Here is a 21,630-nt window from a genome sequence, read left to right on the forward strand (position 1 = left end):
AACCTTAACAGAATGGTATATTTAGCCCAATAGGTGGATGGGGGAATCATTAGACCAAATGTAATAATTCAGGGGCATTTTAGGCCCTTTTCCGTTTTCTATAATCAGTGCTCGAACCCGAAATCTCTGGTTAAGGGAAAAACAGTCTCATTCACTGCACCACATCTTTGGTGGTTCTAATAGTGAATTTGAAGATTACTATAATTCAATTCTATAATTTAAGTGATAATTCCTTCTCATTATTTGTTACTTTTGCCTTATCTAGAGAGACAATAATTCAAAATATCAACCAACCGAATTAAAAAGCATTTAAGGCAATGGTTGTCTTTATCTTTGACAACCTTAGTATATATGCCTAGGATACAGCTATCTTTGAAAACTGCATTGAGAAAATTTTCAATTCTATATTAATTAAATCTCTACTATTTGCAGGAAATTAAACTGGTCATTTTCTTCAATTTCACTGATAATGGCCATGGCTAGAGAACAAAAAATCAGAGTAAAAGTGGAGTCACCAACTTCTGAATTTCAAGTTGAAGTCAAAGGAAGTGATAAAGTTAAAGACTTAATCAAGATTGTTAAAAAAGTATGGGGAAGTGATTATATGTTACTAAGGCATAATTCTGTGGAAATGCAAATTGATCAACCTTTGTCTGCATATGATGTTAAAGATGGTTCTGTGATCAAAGTCAATGTATTTGTTGAAGCACCATGAAATTTGTAAGTCATATCAGAATTTTTTTAGAGTTTGTGATGATGCAGGTTATGGTCTTAAGTTAAAGAAAAAATTTGTAATTTGAAGTTATGTGACATCGATGGGAAGTTTTAATATTTAATCTTATGCATATGGTGTAGTTTTATGGGATTCTTGAAAGTTTTATGCTAGTATATTTTTCTGATTTTTGCTTTGCTAAGCAGCAATTGAAATCGCATTGCTCTTTGCTCAAACTATATATTACTTGTATCAGAAAATTTTATAACATATACATAATGAAATCAAACTTAATTCGGAAATCGCTACTATAGATCTGTCCAGACTTAAAAAATTAGTTGATGAACAAATTGGTTTCAGGGAATGGTGTTTTTTTTTTTTTTTTGGGGGGGGGGGGGGTTGGGAGGTTGGAGATGGTGATTCCAGCAGAAGTTTGTGATTTCAGTGGGCCAATAAATTGCCCCTTTTCGTCGAGAAGAATTAATCTAAATAGTTGTTCACTCAACCGCTTAAATTAAAAATAGTCGACGGATATATAGTATTTGTACAAATCTATATATAATATGTGTATAATCATGTATAACTAAAGTGTAATCTATGTATACCTGCTAAAAAAATAAATAGTATATTTGGTCAGCTATTTATGTAAAATCCCTTTCGTCAATGTAAAAATCCGTCATTTTATGTCGTTTTCTTTAATTAAAATAAATATAAACACTAAATTATTGAGTTCTTAACTTTATTTTTCCAAGTTTAAGCTTTCTTCTTCTTTTCCTTGGTTGAAAAAAAAAATTCTTTTTCTTTTCTCTTTTGTGATGAGTCGAGGGTCTATCGGAAACAAGCTCTCTACCTCACACAAGTTAGGTCCTAGGGATAAGACTATGCTATGTTGCTCGGTCTCTCCGAAAATGTCGCCGGGTGCGTGTCGGATCCTCCAAATATAGTGTTGTATTGGGAAAACTTGAGTTTACATATTAAAGTGATTGGAAGATGACGTGTCATGACACGTAGACTGGTCAAAGAGTTATGATTGGCAAAGAGGCACAAGTTACAACAGATACGAGCAGAGACATAAGAGGACGCACGAGCGGATACTCAAAAGATTCAACGCCCGTACCTATTTAAGTCCAAGAATCAAGGAGAATGAATTTGACAGCACAAGAGAGTACAAAATACAGTATTTAATGAGCATTAAATACTAAAAACGTTAGAGAATCTGTATTAAAATATAATGATTATGTAACATAGCATTTAATGTCTGTAATTGTCTATAATGGCTTTATTATGACAAAGGCAAAACGCATCTTTCCAAGATAGCTATAAAAATGAAAGGATGGGTCAATTGTAAAGACACGAAAGACTATCTGAATACATTGGTTTACTTTATCTTCTTCTAATTATCTTATTGCTAGCCAAATTACTTTCTCTTATACATTTTTTTATTATCAGTAACCCGAGTTCTTCTAAATTAAAGCTTTGACCGAAATTCCACTTTTTGGTTAAACAAATTGATTCTGTTACCAGGAACCTGGTAATCTATTCTTTTTTAGTTTAACTTTCTTTGTTGCATCAACCATGTCGAACAATAATGACAACATTCAAGGAAACCAACAACTTCAGGGAAATCTACAGGATAATCACACCCCGGTCCCTTCTCCACAAAGCTCTCCTCGGCGGTCTCGAGAAGGCACTCCTGATGGATCTCATGCAAATGGAAACACTCAATTTGAAAATGTTGAAGCTATCGATGAAGCTTTGCAAAAACTAATTGCTGAACAGGTCAATAAAGCTCTTGAGGCTTTTGCTAGCCAGTTATCAGCTGCACCACCCACACCCACTCCAAATAACAATACTTTGGAGAACCCTCGCTCTGGGCTTGTTAATTCAGGTAGTGATGGAACCCCAGCGAATCACAAGAGGGAGTACCAAGTAACTTAGTCAATTCTGATTTACAAAATTTAGTACTAACATTGCTGAAACAGCTCAAGGAGCAAAGTGACCGCATAGAGCAAATACCCGGGGTGCCGCCCGTAATCAAAGTGATTGATACGGATAAATATACACAACAACCCTGGAAGCCAAGTGCTGCTCCCCTCCCAATTCCAAAGAAATTCAAAATACCTGATATTCCAAAATATGATGGAACAACAGACCCACGAGACCACGTGACTGCATTCACAACAGGCGTAAAAGGCAAAGACTTGACCAAACAGGAGATCGAATAAGTATTAGTCAAGAAATTCGGTGAAACACTCACTAAGGGTGCATTAACATGGTATTCTCTTTTACCCGAAAATTCTATAAATTCTTTTGCTGAGCTTGCATATTCTTTCATAAAAGCATACTCGGGAGCTCAAAAAGTCGAAAAAAGAATGAAAGATATTTTCAAAATCAAGCAAGGGGACTCAGAATAGCTTAGAGAGTTCGTGGACAGATTCCAACGTGAAAGAATGACATTACTGCATGTACCTGACAATTGGGCAGCTATAGCCTTCACAAGTAATTTGAATGAAAAAAGCTCAAAAGCTACGAGGCAACTCAAGGAAAGTCTTCGTGAATTCCCAGCTACAACATGGAATGATGTTTACAACAGGTATAACACGAAGCTGAGGATAAAGGAAGATATTATCTCACGATCTCAAAAAGAAGAAAAGGTCAGTTCGAGACGGACGAAAATCGAAAAAAGGTCCGGTAAAAACAGGTACGAACCATATGTGAAAAGACTCACGGTCAAAACAGGACAATCAAAGGTACGATCACAGGTCGAAGAATAGAGAGTCGGGCTCATCATCAAGATTTGGGAATGATCAAAACACGCGTGAGTCATGAGATGATGATAGAAACTTGAAGGCGAGGTTTGGCGGTTATAATTTCAATGTGAGCACTTCCGAACTCGTAGCTGTTTTGAGAAGCATATCTGACAAGGTACGATGGCCAAAAGAGATGAGATCGAATCCAAATAGGCACAATCCTGATCATTGGTGCGAATTTCACAACGATCACAGGCATAAAACGGCAGACTGTAGGTTTTTACAAAGTGAAGTTGATCATTTATTAAAATAGGGTTATCTCACCGAGTTATTCAGTGAGAAAGGTAAGCAAGCATACATGAAGAATAGGTAGGATCCCCCTAAACCACCTTCTCCCAAAAGGATCGTCAACGTTATAAGTGGAGGTGAAGACATCAATGGTGTGATGTACACAACAGCCAATAAAATTTCCAAAGTCACAATTACCCAAGGGAAACAGGTGCGACATGTCTTAGAGGAAGAAAGCATTACGTTTGATGATGCAGATGCGGATGACGTATTATCTCCTCATAACGATGCACTGGTAATATCTCTACTTGTACATGATACTAATGTAAAACGAGTTTTGATTGATCCAGGTAGTTCCGTGAACACATTATTCTGTTAAGAGTATTACATGAGATGCAAGCCGAAGATAAATTAATACCAAAGGCGCATACTCTATCTGGATTCGACAATTCCAGTGTCGTAAGGAAAGGAGAGGTAATACTTACTACATTCACAGAAGGAGTTGTCAAAGATACAAAGTTTCAGGTAGTAGATATAAAGATGGCTTACAATATGATCCTTGGAAGACCATGGATCCACGAGATGGATGTCGTTCCGTCAACCTTGCATCAAGTTATTAAGTTTCCATCACCATGGGGAATATGTCAAATCCATGGGGACCAACATACATCCAGGAACATCAACTCTATAGCGGATTCAAGTATGAGAAACGAAAAAAAATAGCAATCATAGAATCCAGTTGAGGGTACCACAACACAAACCTCAACTGAACAAGGGCGAACAGATGTGGACTCAAGGCCAGATACTATTCAAGAACCAGAGGAAAACGAAAATATCAAGACAACAATTGCAGAACTGGAGGCGGTGATGTTATTTGCACAATGGCCTGGTAGGAAAGTCTACGTAGGGCCAATCTAAGACAGGACATGAAAGGTAAGTTGATTGAATTTTTGAAAACTAACGTGGATTGTTTTTCTTGGTCCCATTCTGATATGACAGGAATACCACCGGAGGTAATGACTCACAAATTAAATGAAGATCCATCGTATCCTCCTGTCAAACAAAAGAAGAGAAATCAAGGAACTTTCAAAAATCAGGTGATTCAAGATGAGGTTCAAAAATTACTAAAGATTGGGTCTATCCGTGAGGTAAAGTATCCTAGTTGGTTAGTCAATACTGTTGTGGTACCAAAGAAGAAGGTAAGTGGCGAGTTTGTGTAGATTATACAGACCTTAACAAAGCCTATCCTAAAGATTCTTTTCCACTACCGCGTATAGATCAACTAATTGATGCTACTGCAGGACATGAATTATTAAGTTTTTTAGATGCGTATTCAAGATACAATCAGATCAAAATGGATCTTGTGGGTGAAGAAAAAACTTTATTTATAACAGACAGGGGGACTTACTGTTATAAAGTAATGCCATTTGGTCTTAAAAACGTTGGCGCAACATATCAAAGACTGGTGACCAACATGTTTCGAGAACATTTGGGAAAAATCATGGAGGTTTATATAGACGACATGTTCGTCAAAACTCAACATTCAGGGGATCATATATCACACTTGTCTGATGCATTCCAGATTTTGCAAAAATTTAATATGAAATTAAATCCTGAGAAGTGTGCATTCGGTGTTGCATCAGGTAAGTTTTTAGGTTTTCTTGTCTCTAACCGTGGTATTGAAGTGAATCCCACACAGATTAAGGCCATTGAAGAAATCTCTCACATACTTACAAGTAAAAAAGAAGTGCAGAGGTTGATAGGAAGAATTGCAGCCTTGGAAAGATTCATTTCTAAATCATCAAAATAGTGCTTTAAATTCTTTTTAGCTCTTAAAAAGCAAGATCATTTCGAATGGAATGAGGAATGTCAACGGGCACTCAAAAATTTGAAGACATACTTATCAAATCCGCCATTGCTCGCAAAACCAAAGGTTGGGGAAAGACTGCTCATCTACCTTGCTGTCTCAGAAGTAGCGGTAAGTGCTGTTTTAGTCCGTGAGGACCAAGGTAAACAATCTCCGATCTATTATGTCAGCAAATCTTTATTAGATGCGGAGACGCGGTATCCTCAATTAGAAAAGCTTGCACTTGCATTAATCATGACATCTAGAAAATTAAGGCCTTATTTTCAATGGCATCCTATTGATGTAGTAACTGCTTATCCATTATGCAATATATTACACAAGCATGAGTTGTCAGGTAGGTTAGCCAAGTGGGCTATAGAATTAAGTGAATATGATATCACATACCAACCTAGAACCGCGATTAAGTCTCAATTATTAGCATATTTCGTGGCTGATTTTTAGCCAAGGAATGCAATTGGAAGCAGAAAAAGAATTGCAAGTGTTCAACGGCTCTAATCCGGGAATTTGGACCTTATTCACTGATGGTTCTTCAAATGTGAAGGGTGCAGGCTTTGGAATTGTTTTGGTACCACCTACGGGTGAAACCATTCGACAAGCCATTAAATGCCATTTTATAATTAACAATAAAGTAGAGTATGAAGTTATAATTGCAGGTTTAGAACTGGCACGGGAACTCGGCATTAATCAGATTGTAATCAAAAGCGATTTGTAGCTAGTGGTAAACCAAATGCTGGGGACTTATACAGTCAGGGAAGCACGAATACAACAATATTTAAAGAAGGTACGGGATCTGATCAGGCAATTCCAAACTTGAAAAGTTATGCAAAACTCAAGAGATGAAAATGTCGAGGAGGACGCCCTAGCCAATCCCGCATTTGCAGCAGACGTGGCAAGCAATGAAAATGCTTCCGTAATTCATTTGTTTCATTCAGTGCTCGATCCAGATAAAAATGAGGTAAACTTTAATAACTTAACCTAGGATTGGAGGAACGAGATTTTTGCTTTTTTGCAATATGTACCGTCTCTGAAGACAAGAAAAAAGCTCACGAGCTTCGGAAAAAGGCTGCTCAATATTGTTTAAAGCAAGGCAATCTTTATCAAAAAATGTTTGGTGGACCATTAGCAAGGTGCCTCGGGCCTTCACAGACGGAATATGTAATGAGAGAGATACACGAGGGGCATTGTGGAAATCACGCCGGAGGAAGATCACTGGTAAGAACCATGATTAGGGCAGGTTATTACTGGCCTAAAATGGAAGAAGAAGCGGAAAATTTTGTGGCTAAATGTGATAAATGCCAAAGGTACGATAATAAAATGCATAGACCTGCGGAGTTGTTACATCTGGTCATTGCACTGTAGCCTTTTATGAAATGGGGGATAGATATCGTGGGTCCGCTACCACAAGCAAAAGGATAGGTAAAGTTCTTGCTCATACTCACTGACTATTTTACTAAATAGGTGGAAGCAGGAGCATTCAAACAGGTACGAAAAAAAGAAGATAGAGATTTCATTTGGCAAAATAACATATGCCGGATCGGTGTGCCAAAGGAAATCGTGTGTGATAATGGCCCTCAATTTATAGGCACACAAATTATAGAGTTTTTCAAAGTTGGCAGATCAAGAGGGTTACATCCACACCTTACCATCCGGTGGGTAATGGACAAGCTGAGTCAACAAACAAAGTCATTATCAACAATTTTAAGAAGCGTTTGGAGGAATCCAAAGGTAATTGGCCAGAATTATTACCTGGTGTTTTATGGGCATACCGCACAACAACAAAAACAAGTACGGGAGAAACACCATTTTCATTGGTTTATGGAGCTGAAGCTTTAATTCCAGTTGAGATAGGAGAGCCAAGTACAAGATTTACACAAGCGTCAGAAAAGTCTAATAACAAAGAAATGCGCATAAATCTTGATATACTTGAAGGAAAAAGGGAAGCTGCACTGATAAGAATGGAAGCACAAAAACAGGTCATAGAACGATACTACAACCGAAAAGCACGCCTAAGATTCTTCAAAATTGGGGACTTCGTGCTCAAAAAGGTTTTTCAATCTATGAAGGCAGCTAATGTAGGGAAATTAAGTCCAACATGGGAAGGACCCTATAGGATTCATGATATTGAAGGTAAAAGAGCATACGAGCTGGAAACAATGGATGGCAAGATACTACCTTCACATTGGAATGTTTTTCACCTGAAGAAATACTATTTCTAAGGAATACCCATGGTTAGGTATCCGTATTTTAAAATTTAATTTTTGAATTGTTAAATTTTACTAACGATTTTAGATGATAGGCAAAAGGCTAACCCATACTAAATGATGAGTCACGACCTGCAAGGCACGTGGGATAAATTGAACTTCCTAGTCTAGGGTTACAATTATTCTGATAGAAATTCAAACGGGCTAAGCAGTCTTCATCTATAATCGCACCTCCGAGTCCCGTATGTTTTTCCATTTCAGGGAAAGGACCAAATGAGAGGAACAATCAAGTGCTCGAGGCTTCATACTTCAACGCTCAAACACTTGGGGGATTATATAATATACACAGGCATGTGTATAATGAAGGCAAAGAAGATTGGGAAATAATCAAAGATCAAGCCTGAAAAGTTCACTCAATGAATGAGTCAAGTACAGAGCAAAGTCACGAGCTAAGCCTAAAGAAAAACCTTACCATAGCTAGGGTAAAGGCAATGTACTGAAATGAGTTATAAATAAAAACCTCGTATTTATTTTTCTTTTTTAAATCTGTTATAAGAAAAACATTTACGAGAAAGTTATAGATGTAATTCAAATACATGTAAAGTGTTATTCAAAACTAGACAAAGTTCAAATAAAAACTTGTCAAAGTTATTTCAAGAAACATGTATTCCTATTTCTTTTATCGTATATTAACACCTTTATGAAGTTGAGACGTCTTCTTCATTAAGTGTCGAATATAAAGGGCCCTCTTTTATGAAATTCATGATTAATTTAAGTATTCATGAAGTTAACAGAAGTATTTTTTTGAAAAGTAAAAATGCAAGTTATTCAGTAAGTCCTTAGAAATAAAGGCAAGAATAAACAAAACAGAAGTTCAAATAGTAACGAAAAACTTCTTAATATTAAAAAGCTTAGACTAAATATGAACTTAGTCATAAACTGAAAATTGTTTATACATATTGCCCCATAAAAGGTCTGGGGACTTAAGTTTCTAAAACAAACCCTTAAATGAGACCAAGAGTTTTAACCACAATTTTCCAAAAAGAAAAAAAGAGACACAAAGGAATTCAAACAACTTAAACTTGTAACTGAGAAGATGAAGGAACTGAAGCAGGTACATCAACAACAGTGAGTTCAACTTGGCTTGGAGGAGTGGGGGTACCCGTATCATCTTCAACATTTGCGGAAGCTTCGGCCATGGGAGAAGGAAAATCTTAGTTCTCCTGAGTCTTTTCAATAGTTTCATTGATCTTAGCTAACTCAGATTCCAAGTTAAAATTCTCTTGGCTAGCTTCAACAAGGGTATCACAGTGAGAACTCAAAAACTCCCAACTCACTTCAATGGCAGACTTATCTTCAAGGATCTCATAATCTCTTTCCCTGTCAGCGATTTCGTTCTTTAGCTTTTCATTTTTAGCCAAGGCAGCTTCATAAGAAGCTTGAAGAGAGGCATGGGAATTTTCTAAGGAACAAACCTTATCAGAAGAAACCCGGAGGTCTTCTTGGGCTTGAGTCAAATTCTGCACGAGTTCACCAGCATAGGCTTCTTTTGCATCCAAGAGAGCCTTCAACTCTCTAAATCTTCATTTGCCTTGGAAAGCTGCTCGGAAAAAGAAGTTTCAAGACGAGCCTTTTCCTTGTCTGCTTGACTGGAGGAAGCCTTTTCAACTGCCGATTCCGAAGTCAAAGCCCGCACCTGCTACTCCAAGGTACTTTTACTTTCTTCTAAGTATTCCACATCGATCTGAAGACTTTCATACTGTTCCTTCCAATTATATGCCTCCAATTGGTAATAACGCACTAACTGCTCTGAGAGGGTAACCCTTTTCATCATCTCTGTGCCGATAAGATTGGCCTAAAAAGGGGAAAGGGAAGGAAATGAGAATCCTAAAGATAGAAAAATGACAAAGTAAAAGTTAGAAAAAAGGAATACCTTTACAGAAGCATGCACAATGTCATTCATCAAGGTCAAAGAACTATGGCTCTCTAGCTTGGCTCTCTCAACAGGACCAATTATAGGCTTTAGCCACACATCTGCTTGACCTGATTTCCTTAAAAGGTTGCCCTCAGCGGGGACTTCAATAATCACTTGCCTCATAGCACCACTCCTACTTGAGGAGACAACCTTAGCACGGTGAGTAGGTGGAGGAGGAATTGTCGAAAGAGGAACAATAGAAGTAGTAAAAACAGCCTGGGGAGGAACGGAAGCAGCCATAATCGGCAAAGTAGGAGTCACATGCACGGGAGGAGAAAAAGAAGCCAAGGGAGCTTCATCAGAAACGGGACCTAAACTTTCACTAACAAACCCACGGTCAAAAAGTTGCTCAACAAAATCATGAGCAACAGCGGGAGCATCATCAATATCATCAGGGATAACTACCAGGGCTTCAACAGATTTGGTAAGAGGAATAGAATGGCGGGGGGATGCTTCTGCTTCATCATCGGAAGTAATGCGTCTACGAACCTGTGGACTTGTTACCAAGGAACCCTCGTCTTCATCTTCTTCGAAATCTTGGTCATCAATGGCTTTTCTTTTCGATGAAGAGCCCAGAATTATTTTTTGAGCCCTTTCCAAAGAGATACAAGAAGCCGCAACCGCCTCAGCAGTAATTCCTCGAATAGCAAATCCTGATAGAAAGAAGGATTGAGATAAGTTCAGGAAAGAATAATATGTAAAATAAAATAAAATCTCTTACCATGAGTTTTTACTTTCCAACCAAAACGTTGGGAAAGGGTCTTCCAAGATCTGCCATCCATTGGTGCAATACTCAACAGCTTTTCTACTCAATCACGGAAAATTGAAAACATCTTCCACAAATCCCATGGTTGCTAGAAAAGAAACGTAAAATTAGAAAAATCAACAAAATTGAAGAAAAAGGTACGAGAAAGTTAGAAGACTCACGTGCAAAATTCCACTTCTTAGGGAAGGGAACGTTCTCATCACCCACTAAACCAACAGTGGGGGCAGCAACAAACCTGGCATACCAGCTACGATCTTTGTCATCTTCAGGGCTAACTAGAACTCTTTTGCTCCTGGCTACTAGTGTAAAAACACCATTGCGAAAGAGTCTAGGGGAGTAAAGATGAATTAGATGTGGGAAAGTAAAAGGCACACTGGCTATGTTGGTCAAATGCCTCAAACAAGCAACAACCCTCCATATTATTGGGCCAATTTGACCTAAGCAAACATCAAAGAAACAACAGAACTTGAGAATAACAGGATCAATAGCAGGTTTGAATCCTTATGTGAAAGGGTACGTATAGACAAAGGGAAAATCCGGTTAAGTAAGAGGTAATTCTTTGATTCGGATTGGGAATAATGATAGGAAAGTCATGACTCCAATGGCAGTCTCTACGAACTAAAGAAATCAAACCTTCAGTGATTTGAGTGGGATAGATATCAGTACGATCTAAAGAAGATACTTGATTTCTAAGAGATTCTCTGTCATTATAGAAAGATAGTTTTGCAGGAACTATCTCCTCAACTAGAAGTTCACGAAGAGGTTCAGAAGATTCCTTACCTCTAGAAGAAGATCTGTGTGAAAGAGAACCTCTAGTTCTAGAAGAAGGGCCAGAACTAGGCAAAGGAAGCGAAGAACCACGCAAGGATGGAGATCCTAAATTACGAAGCCTACCTCCTCTTCTGCTCCTACTGGGGGCATTAGGGAAGTTATCAACTATGGGACCCTTCTAGGGTTAGGGTTTGATGAAGACATGATAGTACGAGGAAGAAACAAACAAAGATTCAAGAACTGAATATTTTGAGAACTTTATGTGATAAAGACAAAGAAGAAAACTATATTTATACTGCGAACCAACCGTCAGAGGAAAAGGTACAATGATGGACAAGTCATAATGAGAACTGACGCTTCGTGATTAGTGAAGCCGTGAAAAAACCCTAAAAAGCGCTACAAAGTTGCAGAACCGGTAAAAGGGTGTCACGCGTAAAGAGCATTAAATGGAAGTGACAAATGAAGCGTTAATTCTGCTATAGCATTAATGGTGACAAAAATTCCCGTTTTAATGAATTCCACTTCCCAAATATTCAATTGATGAATAAATGGCAAGTGAGGGGACTATCTGTATTGGGAAAAATTGAGTTTACATATTAAAGTGATTGGAAGATGACGTGTCATGACACGTAGACTGGTCAAAGGGTTTATTGGCAAAGAGGCACGAGTTGCAACAGATACGAGCAGAGGCATAAGAGGAGGAACGAGCGGATACTCAAAAGATTCAACGCCTGTACCTATTTAAGTCCAAGAATCAAGGAGAATGAATCTGACAGCACAAGAGAGTACATATACAGTATTTAATGAGCATTAAATACTAAAAACGTTAGAGAATCTGTATTAAAATACAATGATTATGTAACGTAGAATTTAATGTCTTTAATTGTCTATAATGGCCTTATTATGACAAAGGAAAAACGCATATTTCCAAGATAGCTATAAAAGGGAAAGGATGGGTCAATTGTAAAGACACGAAAGACTATCTGAATACATTGGTTTACTTTATCATCTTCTAATTATCTTATTGCTAGCCAAATTACTTTCTCTTATACATTTTTTGATTATTAGTAACCCGAATTCTTCTAAATTAAAGCTTTGACTGAAATTCCACTTTTTGGTTAAACAAGTGTATTTTTGGAGGATCTGACACGGATGCGGCAACAATTTAGAGAATTCGCGCAACATAGAGGTTACGTACACCATATCCTTCCTAGATCCTACTTGTAAGATTTATTTTTTCTTTTTTGGGGATCTGAAGTCTTTTCAGAAAAACTAAAATGAAATTTTGCTATAGCGCAATTTAGCAGCAACTGATGGAATAATACCTGATTGCAGCGACAAAGCACGAATGTCCGTGGGAACAAACTTTGATGGGGTATTTGCATCTATACCCGTTTTTTGTGTCACGTTTTAACTTATGCCCGCTTTGCAAAAAAAATTGCAAGCGTACCCGTTTTTTCGCATAACTTCAGCATATGGGGCTGAAGTAGCAAAGACAATCACGCAAAACTTCAACATTCTAGTAGCCGGGCCTGAAATTCAGCTCTAGAGCTGAAGTTTTTATTTTGTAACTGGCGAACTTCAGCTCTGGAGCTGAAGTTTTTGTTTAGTAACTGGCGAACTTCAGCTCTAGAGCTGAAGTTTTTATTTTTGTAACTGGCGGAACTTTTGTTTTGTAACTGGCGAACTTCAGCTCTAGAGCTGAAGTTTTTGTTTTTGTCACTGGCGAACTTCAGCTCTAAAGCTGAAGTTTTTGTTTTGTAACTGACGAACTTCAGCTCTAGAGCTAAAGTTTATGTTTTATAACTGTCGAACTTCAGCTCTAGAGCTGAAGTTATTTAGTTCTCTTTTCTTTCTAGTGCTTGTGTGTTTGTTTTTCTTCTTCTTAATGTGTGTATTCTGAGAGACTAACAACTATTCTTTCAAAGAATTCTCGTCGACAGATCGGCATTTGGAAATGTCTGCTATATCCTTTGGCATAAACAAATTGTTATACATGGATTGCTTTTTAGAATTTATTTTTATATAAAAATACTATTAAAGTCCCAACCTTCAATGACATGTGCCTTTTTGCGATGCAAAAGTTAACACTGCTATTGATTCTCGACATGAACAAGCAAGAGAATGTTACCACCACACATTCTAGTCAGCACCAACAACAGCAGCAGCAGCAGCAGAAGAAGAAGAAGAAGAAGAAGAAGAAGAAGAAGAAGAAGAAGAAGAAGAGAAGGAGGAGGAGCAGGAGGAGAAAGGGGCTGAAATTATTTAAAAAGTGGGTACAAGTTAAAAGTTTTTAAAAAATGGGTATAGGTTAAATGGAAGCGACCAAATAAGGCGTCCCGTGCGATTTTTACAACTTTGACATTGTTACGGTAGAAAAAATGATGGTTATGGTGGGTTTTTCGGTGGCGGGCCTATGGTGAAATAGTTTTATATCGGATATATGTAGGGGGTATTATCACTTTTAGCACGCGCCAGAAACTATTTACATTTGGTAGTCATAAACATGTATAAAACTTGTATAATTTTTATATATAACATATATATATATATATATATATATATATATATATATATATATATATAAAATATATAAATTTTATATATTTTTTCTACTATATGTAGGTGTATGCTATTTTTTATACATACAATATATAAAATACATATAATAATATAATTGTATGTTTTTACTGGATTGTATATAAAAATATAACTATAAACTTTGTGTATGTCAGATGTATGTTTTTACTTGGTTATATATATTTTGCTAGAAAACTCTTGCTACTTTTGGAAAACAGATACTTCCGCTAAACTGGATAATTAACCCCCTAATTTCGTATCTCTAAGTGCAAATCTCGGGAGAAGTGCACAATTAGCCACTAATTAGAGATGTCTTTACTCTTTAGCCACTGTTTAAAATGCATTTACTCTTTAGCCAGTGCTTAACAAATTTTTACCCATCTGGACGAAAATACCCTTGTGCTAGACATGGGTGTTGTGTAAATATTAAGGATACGGTGTCCTTAACTTCATGGATGCTGTGTAAATATTAAGAACAAAATGTCCTGTATTTGCACCTTCCGTTATTAAATTTTAGTACATCATGTCCTTACTTCATATGTGCAGTGTAAATATTAAGGACATGACGTCCTTAACTTCATGTGTGCAGTGTAAATGTTGAGGACATAATGTCTTTAACTTGTATTTGCATCTTCTGTTGTTAAGCTTTAAGACCTCATGTCCTTAACTTCATATGTGCATGCGGTGTAAATGTTAAGGACATGGTGTCCTTAACTTCATATGTGCAGTGTAAATATTAAGGAGATAGTGTCCTTAACTTTATGGGTGTTGTGTAAATATTAAGGATACAGTGTCCTTAACTTCATGAATATTGTGTAAATATTAAGGACAAAGTGTCATGTATTTGCACCTTCCGTTATTAAACTTTAGGACATCATGTCCTTAACTTCATATGTGCAGTGTAAATTTTAAGGACATGACGTCCTTAACTTCATGTGTGCAGTGTAAATGTTAAGGACATCATGTCCTTAATATTTACACAACACTCATGAAGAAAGGTAAAAACATTTTTTCGTATTAATTTTAATAGAATAGTGATTATTTTTGTTCAGCATTAAAAATACTGGATAAAAACTAAATACAATGTTAAAAAGTGGCTATCCCACGCCGTTGGTTTCGGACCTTGGTTTCGGATCCGGAGATTTTCCCCGTAGAATTTAGAAACAAAGCAAGGAACACGAGTAATAAATAATTCTTAAATAAAGTATTTCAAAAGAAAAAAATCGAAAACTTGTAAAGAAAAAATTGTTTAAAGTTATCACCAAATCAAACACGATAACGGCAAACCTTCCACATTTTTCTTGGTCATCTAGTCAAGGGTCAAATAAAAATAATCTCTATGAAAGCCAATTCTTCATCATCAGCATCTTAAAAAGCTTATATCATACAAAATTTTGGGTTTTTAAGAGTTTACACCCTTAATATATGCTTTATTTCTTAATTTGTACCTTAATTATTTTATTAATTAATCTACACCCTAATGATAATTAAAAAAAATAGTTTATCCTAACAAACTTTTGGGTGTGCGTGTAGCCGCGTCTACGCATTTTATGACATGAAATCTTGACTTTGAAGATACAATACGACTTGTTCAGCCGGTCAAACTAATCATTACACCTAGCATTTGAAACAAAATGTCTAAAAAAATTCCTCTTAGCTTCCTCATTCTATGTAATCATGCAAACAACGAGTAAATATTATATCATTGTTTAGAATTTAAGAACTGATTATAGTGTAAATTTGCTCTATCAAATGATATCATACGATAATATTCTATAGTTTAATTAACAGCCAATTGAACGAACTAGTCAATGTCAAAATCACAGCTTACACGCCCCATTTGCGCGGAGTGTGGAATAATGAATCCAATCAACCTATTAAATTCAGCATATTTTAATTTGTCATTTTAAACTATATTTTACATGTTGAAAATTATTAAAAAGTACTAGGATATAAGCCGGGCTAGGATTTTAATCTCTTTTATAGGCATTTCGAAACCAAAATAGGAGAAAGATTATCTATTTTGTCTTTGGAACTTTTGCAATATAAGTAGCTATTTATTTATTTATTTTTTAAATAGCATTTCTAGCTTCTGACAACTTAACTTTGTCTTGTGACAATTTAACTTATTCGTCCACATAGATAAACCGCAGGGGAAAGAAGTTTCCCCCCGATGTGTATGCACCACTTCATATAATTTTATCTTTTAACCATTCAATATACGGTAAGATATTTTTGTTTTGCGCTTCATAATTAAACTTCATTAAAAGAAAAACACTCCCCTAAAAATTTCTCAATTCTCAGGATTCGAATGCATGTAAAATCCTTATTAAAGGTGGAGGGATTTAAGGGTGCTCGTACGTCGATACGGCACGATACTTAGATATTTTAGTCCAGTATTTTTAGTTTTGAATTTTTTAAAATATTATATCAATATTGTACCTAATTAAATTCAGTATGATTCGAAATTTCTCCTTTCGATTTCAGTTTATTCGATACAGTAACTTCAATTTGTTTGGCTTGACTATTAACAAGTGCATAGAACCATTAACTATAATATTCTTAATTAAAATACTCACAAAACAAAATAAAAACGATCTAAACTCACATGACTGTTGAAATATTTTTGTCCAAAACCAGTAAGTATCAACTCATAGATAGAAAAAAGGTAAATCAAAGAATAAATTTAATTATTAAAAATGTCATATTACTTGCTTAGAGCTAATTGCTGAACTTAGAGAACACAACAAAGACTAATCCAACAGATGCAATTCAATACACGAGAAGAAATACCCTAAAACCGTAAAAGTATTCTGTTAAACTGCTTGGCATCCTAGAGAATAAGAGTCAAAATCTACAGTCTACCGTGTTCCTCCATTTTTCTAAAGAAGTACATGAGCTTTACTACTAGCCTCAACATGCATGCCAAAAAAAGAGTATTATGTAATTTGGTATGTTATAATCGATAATACACGTATTATGTTACTTATTATACATTTCGGTGTAGTATCAGTTATTATTTTATTAACCCAAATACAATACCTAATACCAATTTTTTTAAACTTAAATCAAATACCAAAATATTGAATATCAAATACCAAATTATGCACAACCCTAGGGGAATCCCATGTCATATTAAATTTATTATAGTCAAATGACATATTGATTTAAGAATACACGTGTTGGATGTGCGGACAAAGTTTCACGTTGGTAACTGAAAAGATATGGAGTCCTCATATAAGGTGTAGAGATCTCTTAATAGTATGAGACATTTGAGAAAAACAGTGCGAGTCTGGCCCAAATTAAAGCAGACAATATCACGTTATGTTAAAAATATTTTTGGACTATTTTAGCCCAACAATACATCAATCAATATATATATATATATATATATATAAAGTTGGGAATAGAAATGTTGATGTGGCACCTCTCCTCATCTAGGATTTACATTTATCTATTTTCTTAGATTTTTGAGAGTTTTCTCTCACTTTTAATACTATATATATATATATATATATATATATATATATATATATATATATATATATATATATATATATATATATATATATATATATATATATATATATATATAAATGCCTTTAAAGGGGAAGACTTTAATAAACAACCGTTTATTGTAACAATTCAATTTTAGGAATTCTTGAAAAAATAATGAACTTTCTAAATGCATTAAAGAGAGAGACTTTAATACTAAACCATTATTATGATGTTTTGTTTTTCAAAAATCGGTTCAGTTTCAAGAATCCTATATAATATATATGTTTCCATGGAAGAGAACATATAGCTGCTAACTAATTGCTACTCCTATACCTTTTTCTGTTTTTTCTACTTCTGGATTCTCATTATTTGCTTGTGTAGTTGTGCGAGTATTTTCGTTTTTTTTTTAAATATGAATTTGTCATCGGTAATTTATTTTCTTTTGCAGTTATTGGGTTTGGGTTCTACTTAACAGATATGCATTTATTTAGTATTTCTTTGATGATCTATCTTTTCTATTTTGTTTTCTCCTAACTATATTGTTTGTTTTTTAAAAATTATCTTTTCTTCGCTAATTAACTTTTGTGAACTTCTTGGATGGGCTAGAGATCCTTCTTACAGGGGCAGCAGCTAGCAATGGAGAGTGGAAGGATGATCTTCCAATATTTGAGCTTGGATGGAGAGAAGAATGCTGGGAATTGATGTAAAGATAAAAGCATTGTTGTTTATCACTTCTTTTTCAAATTAGAAGGAAAGTTATCGTTGGTATGCCAAATTCTTCAAACTATATGTGGATAGATATCTTATACGTATGTCCTTCTTGTATTCTTTTTAATGAAAATTCAGAGATGGACTTTTCCTTCTTCTTGTTTTTTTTTTTTTTTAAAGTTAGGTTCGTTATTCAAAATTGTTGCTATCTGTACTTGTATTGATAATAAGATTTTTATGACTTTCTTGTGTTCTTTTCTTTTTATGAAATTTCATTGGATGAATACATTTGCAATGTCAATGACCATATTAGTTTTTGAGCATCTGATATGTTTTTTTTCCTCTTCTTCTAATGAAAATATTTGTAAATATTTGGATGGACTATGTTTAATCTAATTCATTGTAATCATGCAGATATTATCCTTGCCAATCTATCAAAACCCTCTCATAATGCTGTTAATCTTCATCTGTTTATATCTGGTTGTAATATTTTTTTTATTAAAAAAAGATTGTTTCAAAAATTCCCTCTCATAGTATTATGTTCGTGTTCATCTTTAGGAGTCTGGGCATAAAACAAAAGGCTATAGATCGAATACAGTGCTAGAGGTAGACCTTCTTCAACTAGCGGAGGGGCAAAGACCTGCAAATATCCACATAAATTTAATATCCTTGTGTTAGCTTTGTTGTAGAATAGAAAATTTTCTCTTCCTTATCATTTATATCCCATGGAAAGGGGAGAAAAAAATAGTGTTCCATACTTCCATTAGAACAATAAAGAGAACACATGACGTGCGCTTTCGTAAGTTTAGTAGTAGAAAAATTATGGTTTTTCTACATTTCGTAAATAAACCATCTTATTTGAAAATTATGTTGAATATGCATAGTTGAAAGATTATTGTCCTCTGGTTTGCTTCTTTTATGAGATTTTGGAGCACCCTTACTTATTATGCGGAAAGATAAATAAAATTAAAATAAAAATCAAAAGAGAAAAAAAGGAAAGAAGAAGATAAAAGAATCGAAAAGAAATAAGATGGAAGTCAAAATTTATTTCCCCTTTTCGTTTCTTTCAATTATTATTTTTTTCTTTTCTTTTCAATAATTAGTATATGGGAAATTTGGTCGTTAACATCTTAATTCAATCATCATTCTCTTGCCATCGATCTAATATATATATGTTCATCACTTAATAATGACAATGTTAAAATGATACAAGAAAAATAAATTACTTTATAACCTTTCTGATCTTACTCTATTAATGTTATTATAAGTAAGGCATTAAGTTATTTTCATTCGTTATGCTTCTAAGATGAAAGTACATTTCACAAGACAATCAACTATGTAGTATCAAAAAATAACTAAGATATGAATAGGAGATAGAGATAGAAAGGAATACAATCAAGTAAAGGAAAGAAGAAGAGAAAGACCTTAAAGAACATGATACATTTAATGATTTTTTTTCTTCTTCTTTTTTCCACTTCTTTTTTTATTTTATTTTATTTTTAGCTCTCTTTCCTTTTTAGGATTTTTACTTGATGTATACGAAAAGATGTAATTAACTTTATGAATATAGGCATCTGCAATTCATACCAAGAAAAAGGAGGAAGGAAAAAATGCAGGCGACTTACATTTACATCCTTAAATTTTTACATTATCTTTTCTTTTCTCTTTCTCATTAGCTTTATTTTTTATTTTTCTTATCCCTTCTTTATGTCAATTTTATTTTTCTTATTTAAGTTAACATATTCTGATTAAAATAGGTTGTTTCATGCTTAATTGGAACGTTGTGTTTCCTGGTAAAAAATATATGTGAAAAGAAGAACTAATATTAATTAATAGATGTTAGAAGAAGTTTGATCAGTGAAATTAATATTTTACACAAATATTATGATATTAATAACTAAGTATATTTTGGTTTATTTTACACTAATAACTAAGTATGTTTTAGTTTATTTTACATCTGCGCGAGCGCGGGCATGTATACTAGTTTAAATGTAAATCTCGTAAATGTATCCGAATAAACATTTTCTTTTCAATACTGTACGCGTAAATTATTCTAGGAAAAAAGACTAATCGGCTGTTAGGAAGGAAGGGAGGGATCTTTGAGTAGCTGTATGTACAATAAAGGGAGGAGTATTATATTAATGACTTTAAATATTTGGATAGATTTTCATGTGAACACTAATAAATTTTGTGCCTTGGGAGAAACCTCATTAATGGCGTGTGGAATAGTTTAATCCACGTTATAACTTCTTAATTCCCATCCCAAATGCCTATTTATAGTTGAAAATCTTGATAACCTCTCAACATTCCAACGCAACTATTATTTGAACCTCAACTTTCTGCCTACTAGCTGCTTCATTTTCTTCATTTTCACAATCCACTGCAGTTCTTTGTCGCTCAGATTCGTCCAAAAAAGAGAAAATTTTGTACCTTATGGCTGGAGGACCAAGATTAATAAGAATAAAGGTAGAGTCTCCAACATCAGAATTTTATGCGGAAGTGAGAGAAGAAAGTAGAGTGAGAGAATTAATGAAGATAATCATAAAGGTATGGGGAGATGAATACATGAGTCTTTATCACAAGTCTACAGAAATGAAGAGTGATCAATTTCTATCTGCTTATAATATCAAAGAGGGTTCTATTGTCAAAGTTAAAGTTTTTGCAGAACCTCTTGATGAGATAGTGAGTGTTGTCGAACTCCCAAAGAGAGATTGCACCTTCAAGTTAACGGAGAACAACAAAAATTGTAATTTATTTGGTTTCTTTTGGTTTCATTGTGTTTCCTGAGGAGTATGCCTCTCCTGTTTTGTGTAATTTATTGATTGTCTCAAACTGATATGCGAACAATAATTCGAAGTTGCTTCATTTGATGTATCAAGAAATATTCCATTGATACATGTTTACCTCGAAAATACGAGGAACAATTTAATTTGATTTGTGATTTTAAAGATACATGATTAAGTTCAATACTAATTAATAACCAAGAAATTTGAAGTATAAATGAAAGAAATAAGTAAAACCAAACCAGAATGTAGACCAGTCTCGACCTCGAGCCAAAGTGACCTCGTGACGTCAGCGACTGAAGTGACTGAAAGGTCGCGTCTACACAGTTCCCAAGGCCATCAATTAAAGGCGGCTGATGGTCGGCTGCTGGTTTCCCCAAACCGTTTAAGGCGGCCACTATAAGTAAGCCAATCTCATAATTTTTACATCTTTTACTTCTCACATCAATCCTAAAATTTCACTAGTTTCTCATCTTCTCTGAGTTCACTCCTTTCCCAATTTGTTCTTGCTACAGCACCAACTCTTTCTCCTTTTTTGAATTTCTCAACAACAATGGCTAAAACATCTAAGACCGTTCCATAGAAAGAGAAAGCTTCTTCATCATTGCGATCGGAAAGAGGTAGAACAGCGGTACCACCTCGTATCGAGGAGTACACTCCCGGGCGATGCGAGATAACTTTAGATTTTAAAATCGATAAACCTGCGTCGACACCAGGCCGGTGTGAGCCCA

At 34.9% G+C, this 21,630-nt stretch overlaps 1 protein-coding gene across 1 annotated transcript; it reads left to right on the forward strand.

Annotated features, from left to right (window-relative positions):
* Positions 1 to 6,437: 6,437 nt before the first annotated feature.
* Positions 6,438 to 7,833, forward strand: LOC138883710 (uncharacterized). The gene is made up of 4 exons (XM_070164415.1): positions 6,438 to 6,572; positions 7,076 to 7,099; positions 7,234 to 7,342; positions 7,457 to 7,833. The coding sequence occupies exons 1-4, from the start codon at positions 6,438 to 6,440 to the stop codon at positions 7,831 to 7,833; spliced, it is 645 nt and encodes a 214-aa protein (XP_070020516.1).
* Positions 7,834 to 21,630: the final 13,797 nt, after the last annotated feature.

This window comes from Nicotiana sylvestris, chromosome 12 (assembly GCF_000393655.2).
Source record: "Nicotiana sylvestris chromosome 12, ASM39365v2, whole genome shotgun sequence".
Classification (NCBI taxonomy): domain Eukaryota; kingdom Viridiplantae; phylum Streptophyta; class Magnoliopsida; order Solanales; family Solanaceae; genus Nicotiana; species Nicotiana sylvestris.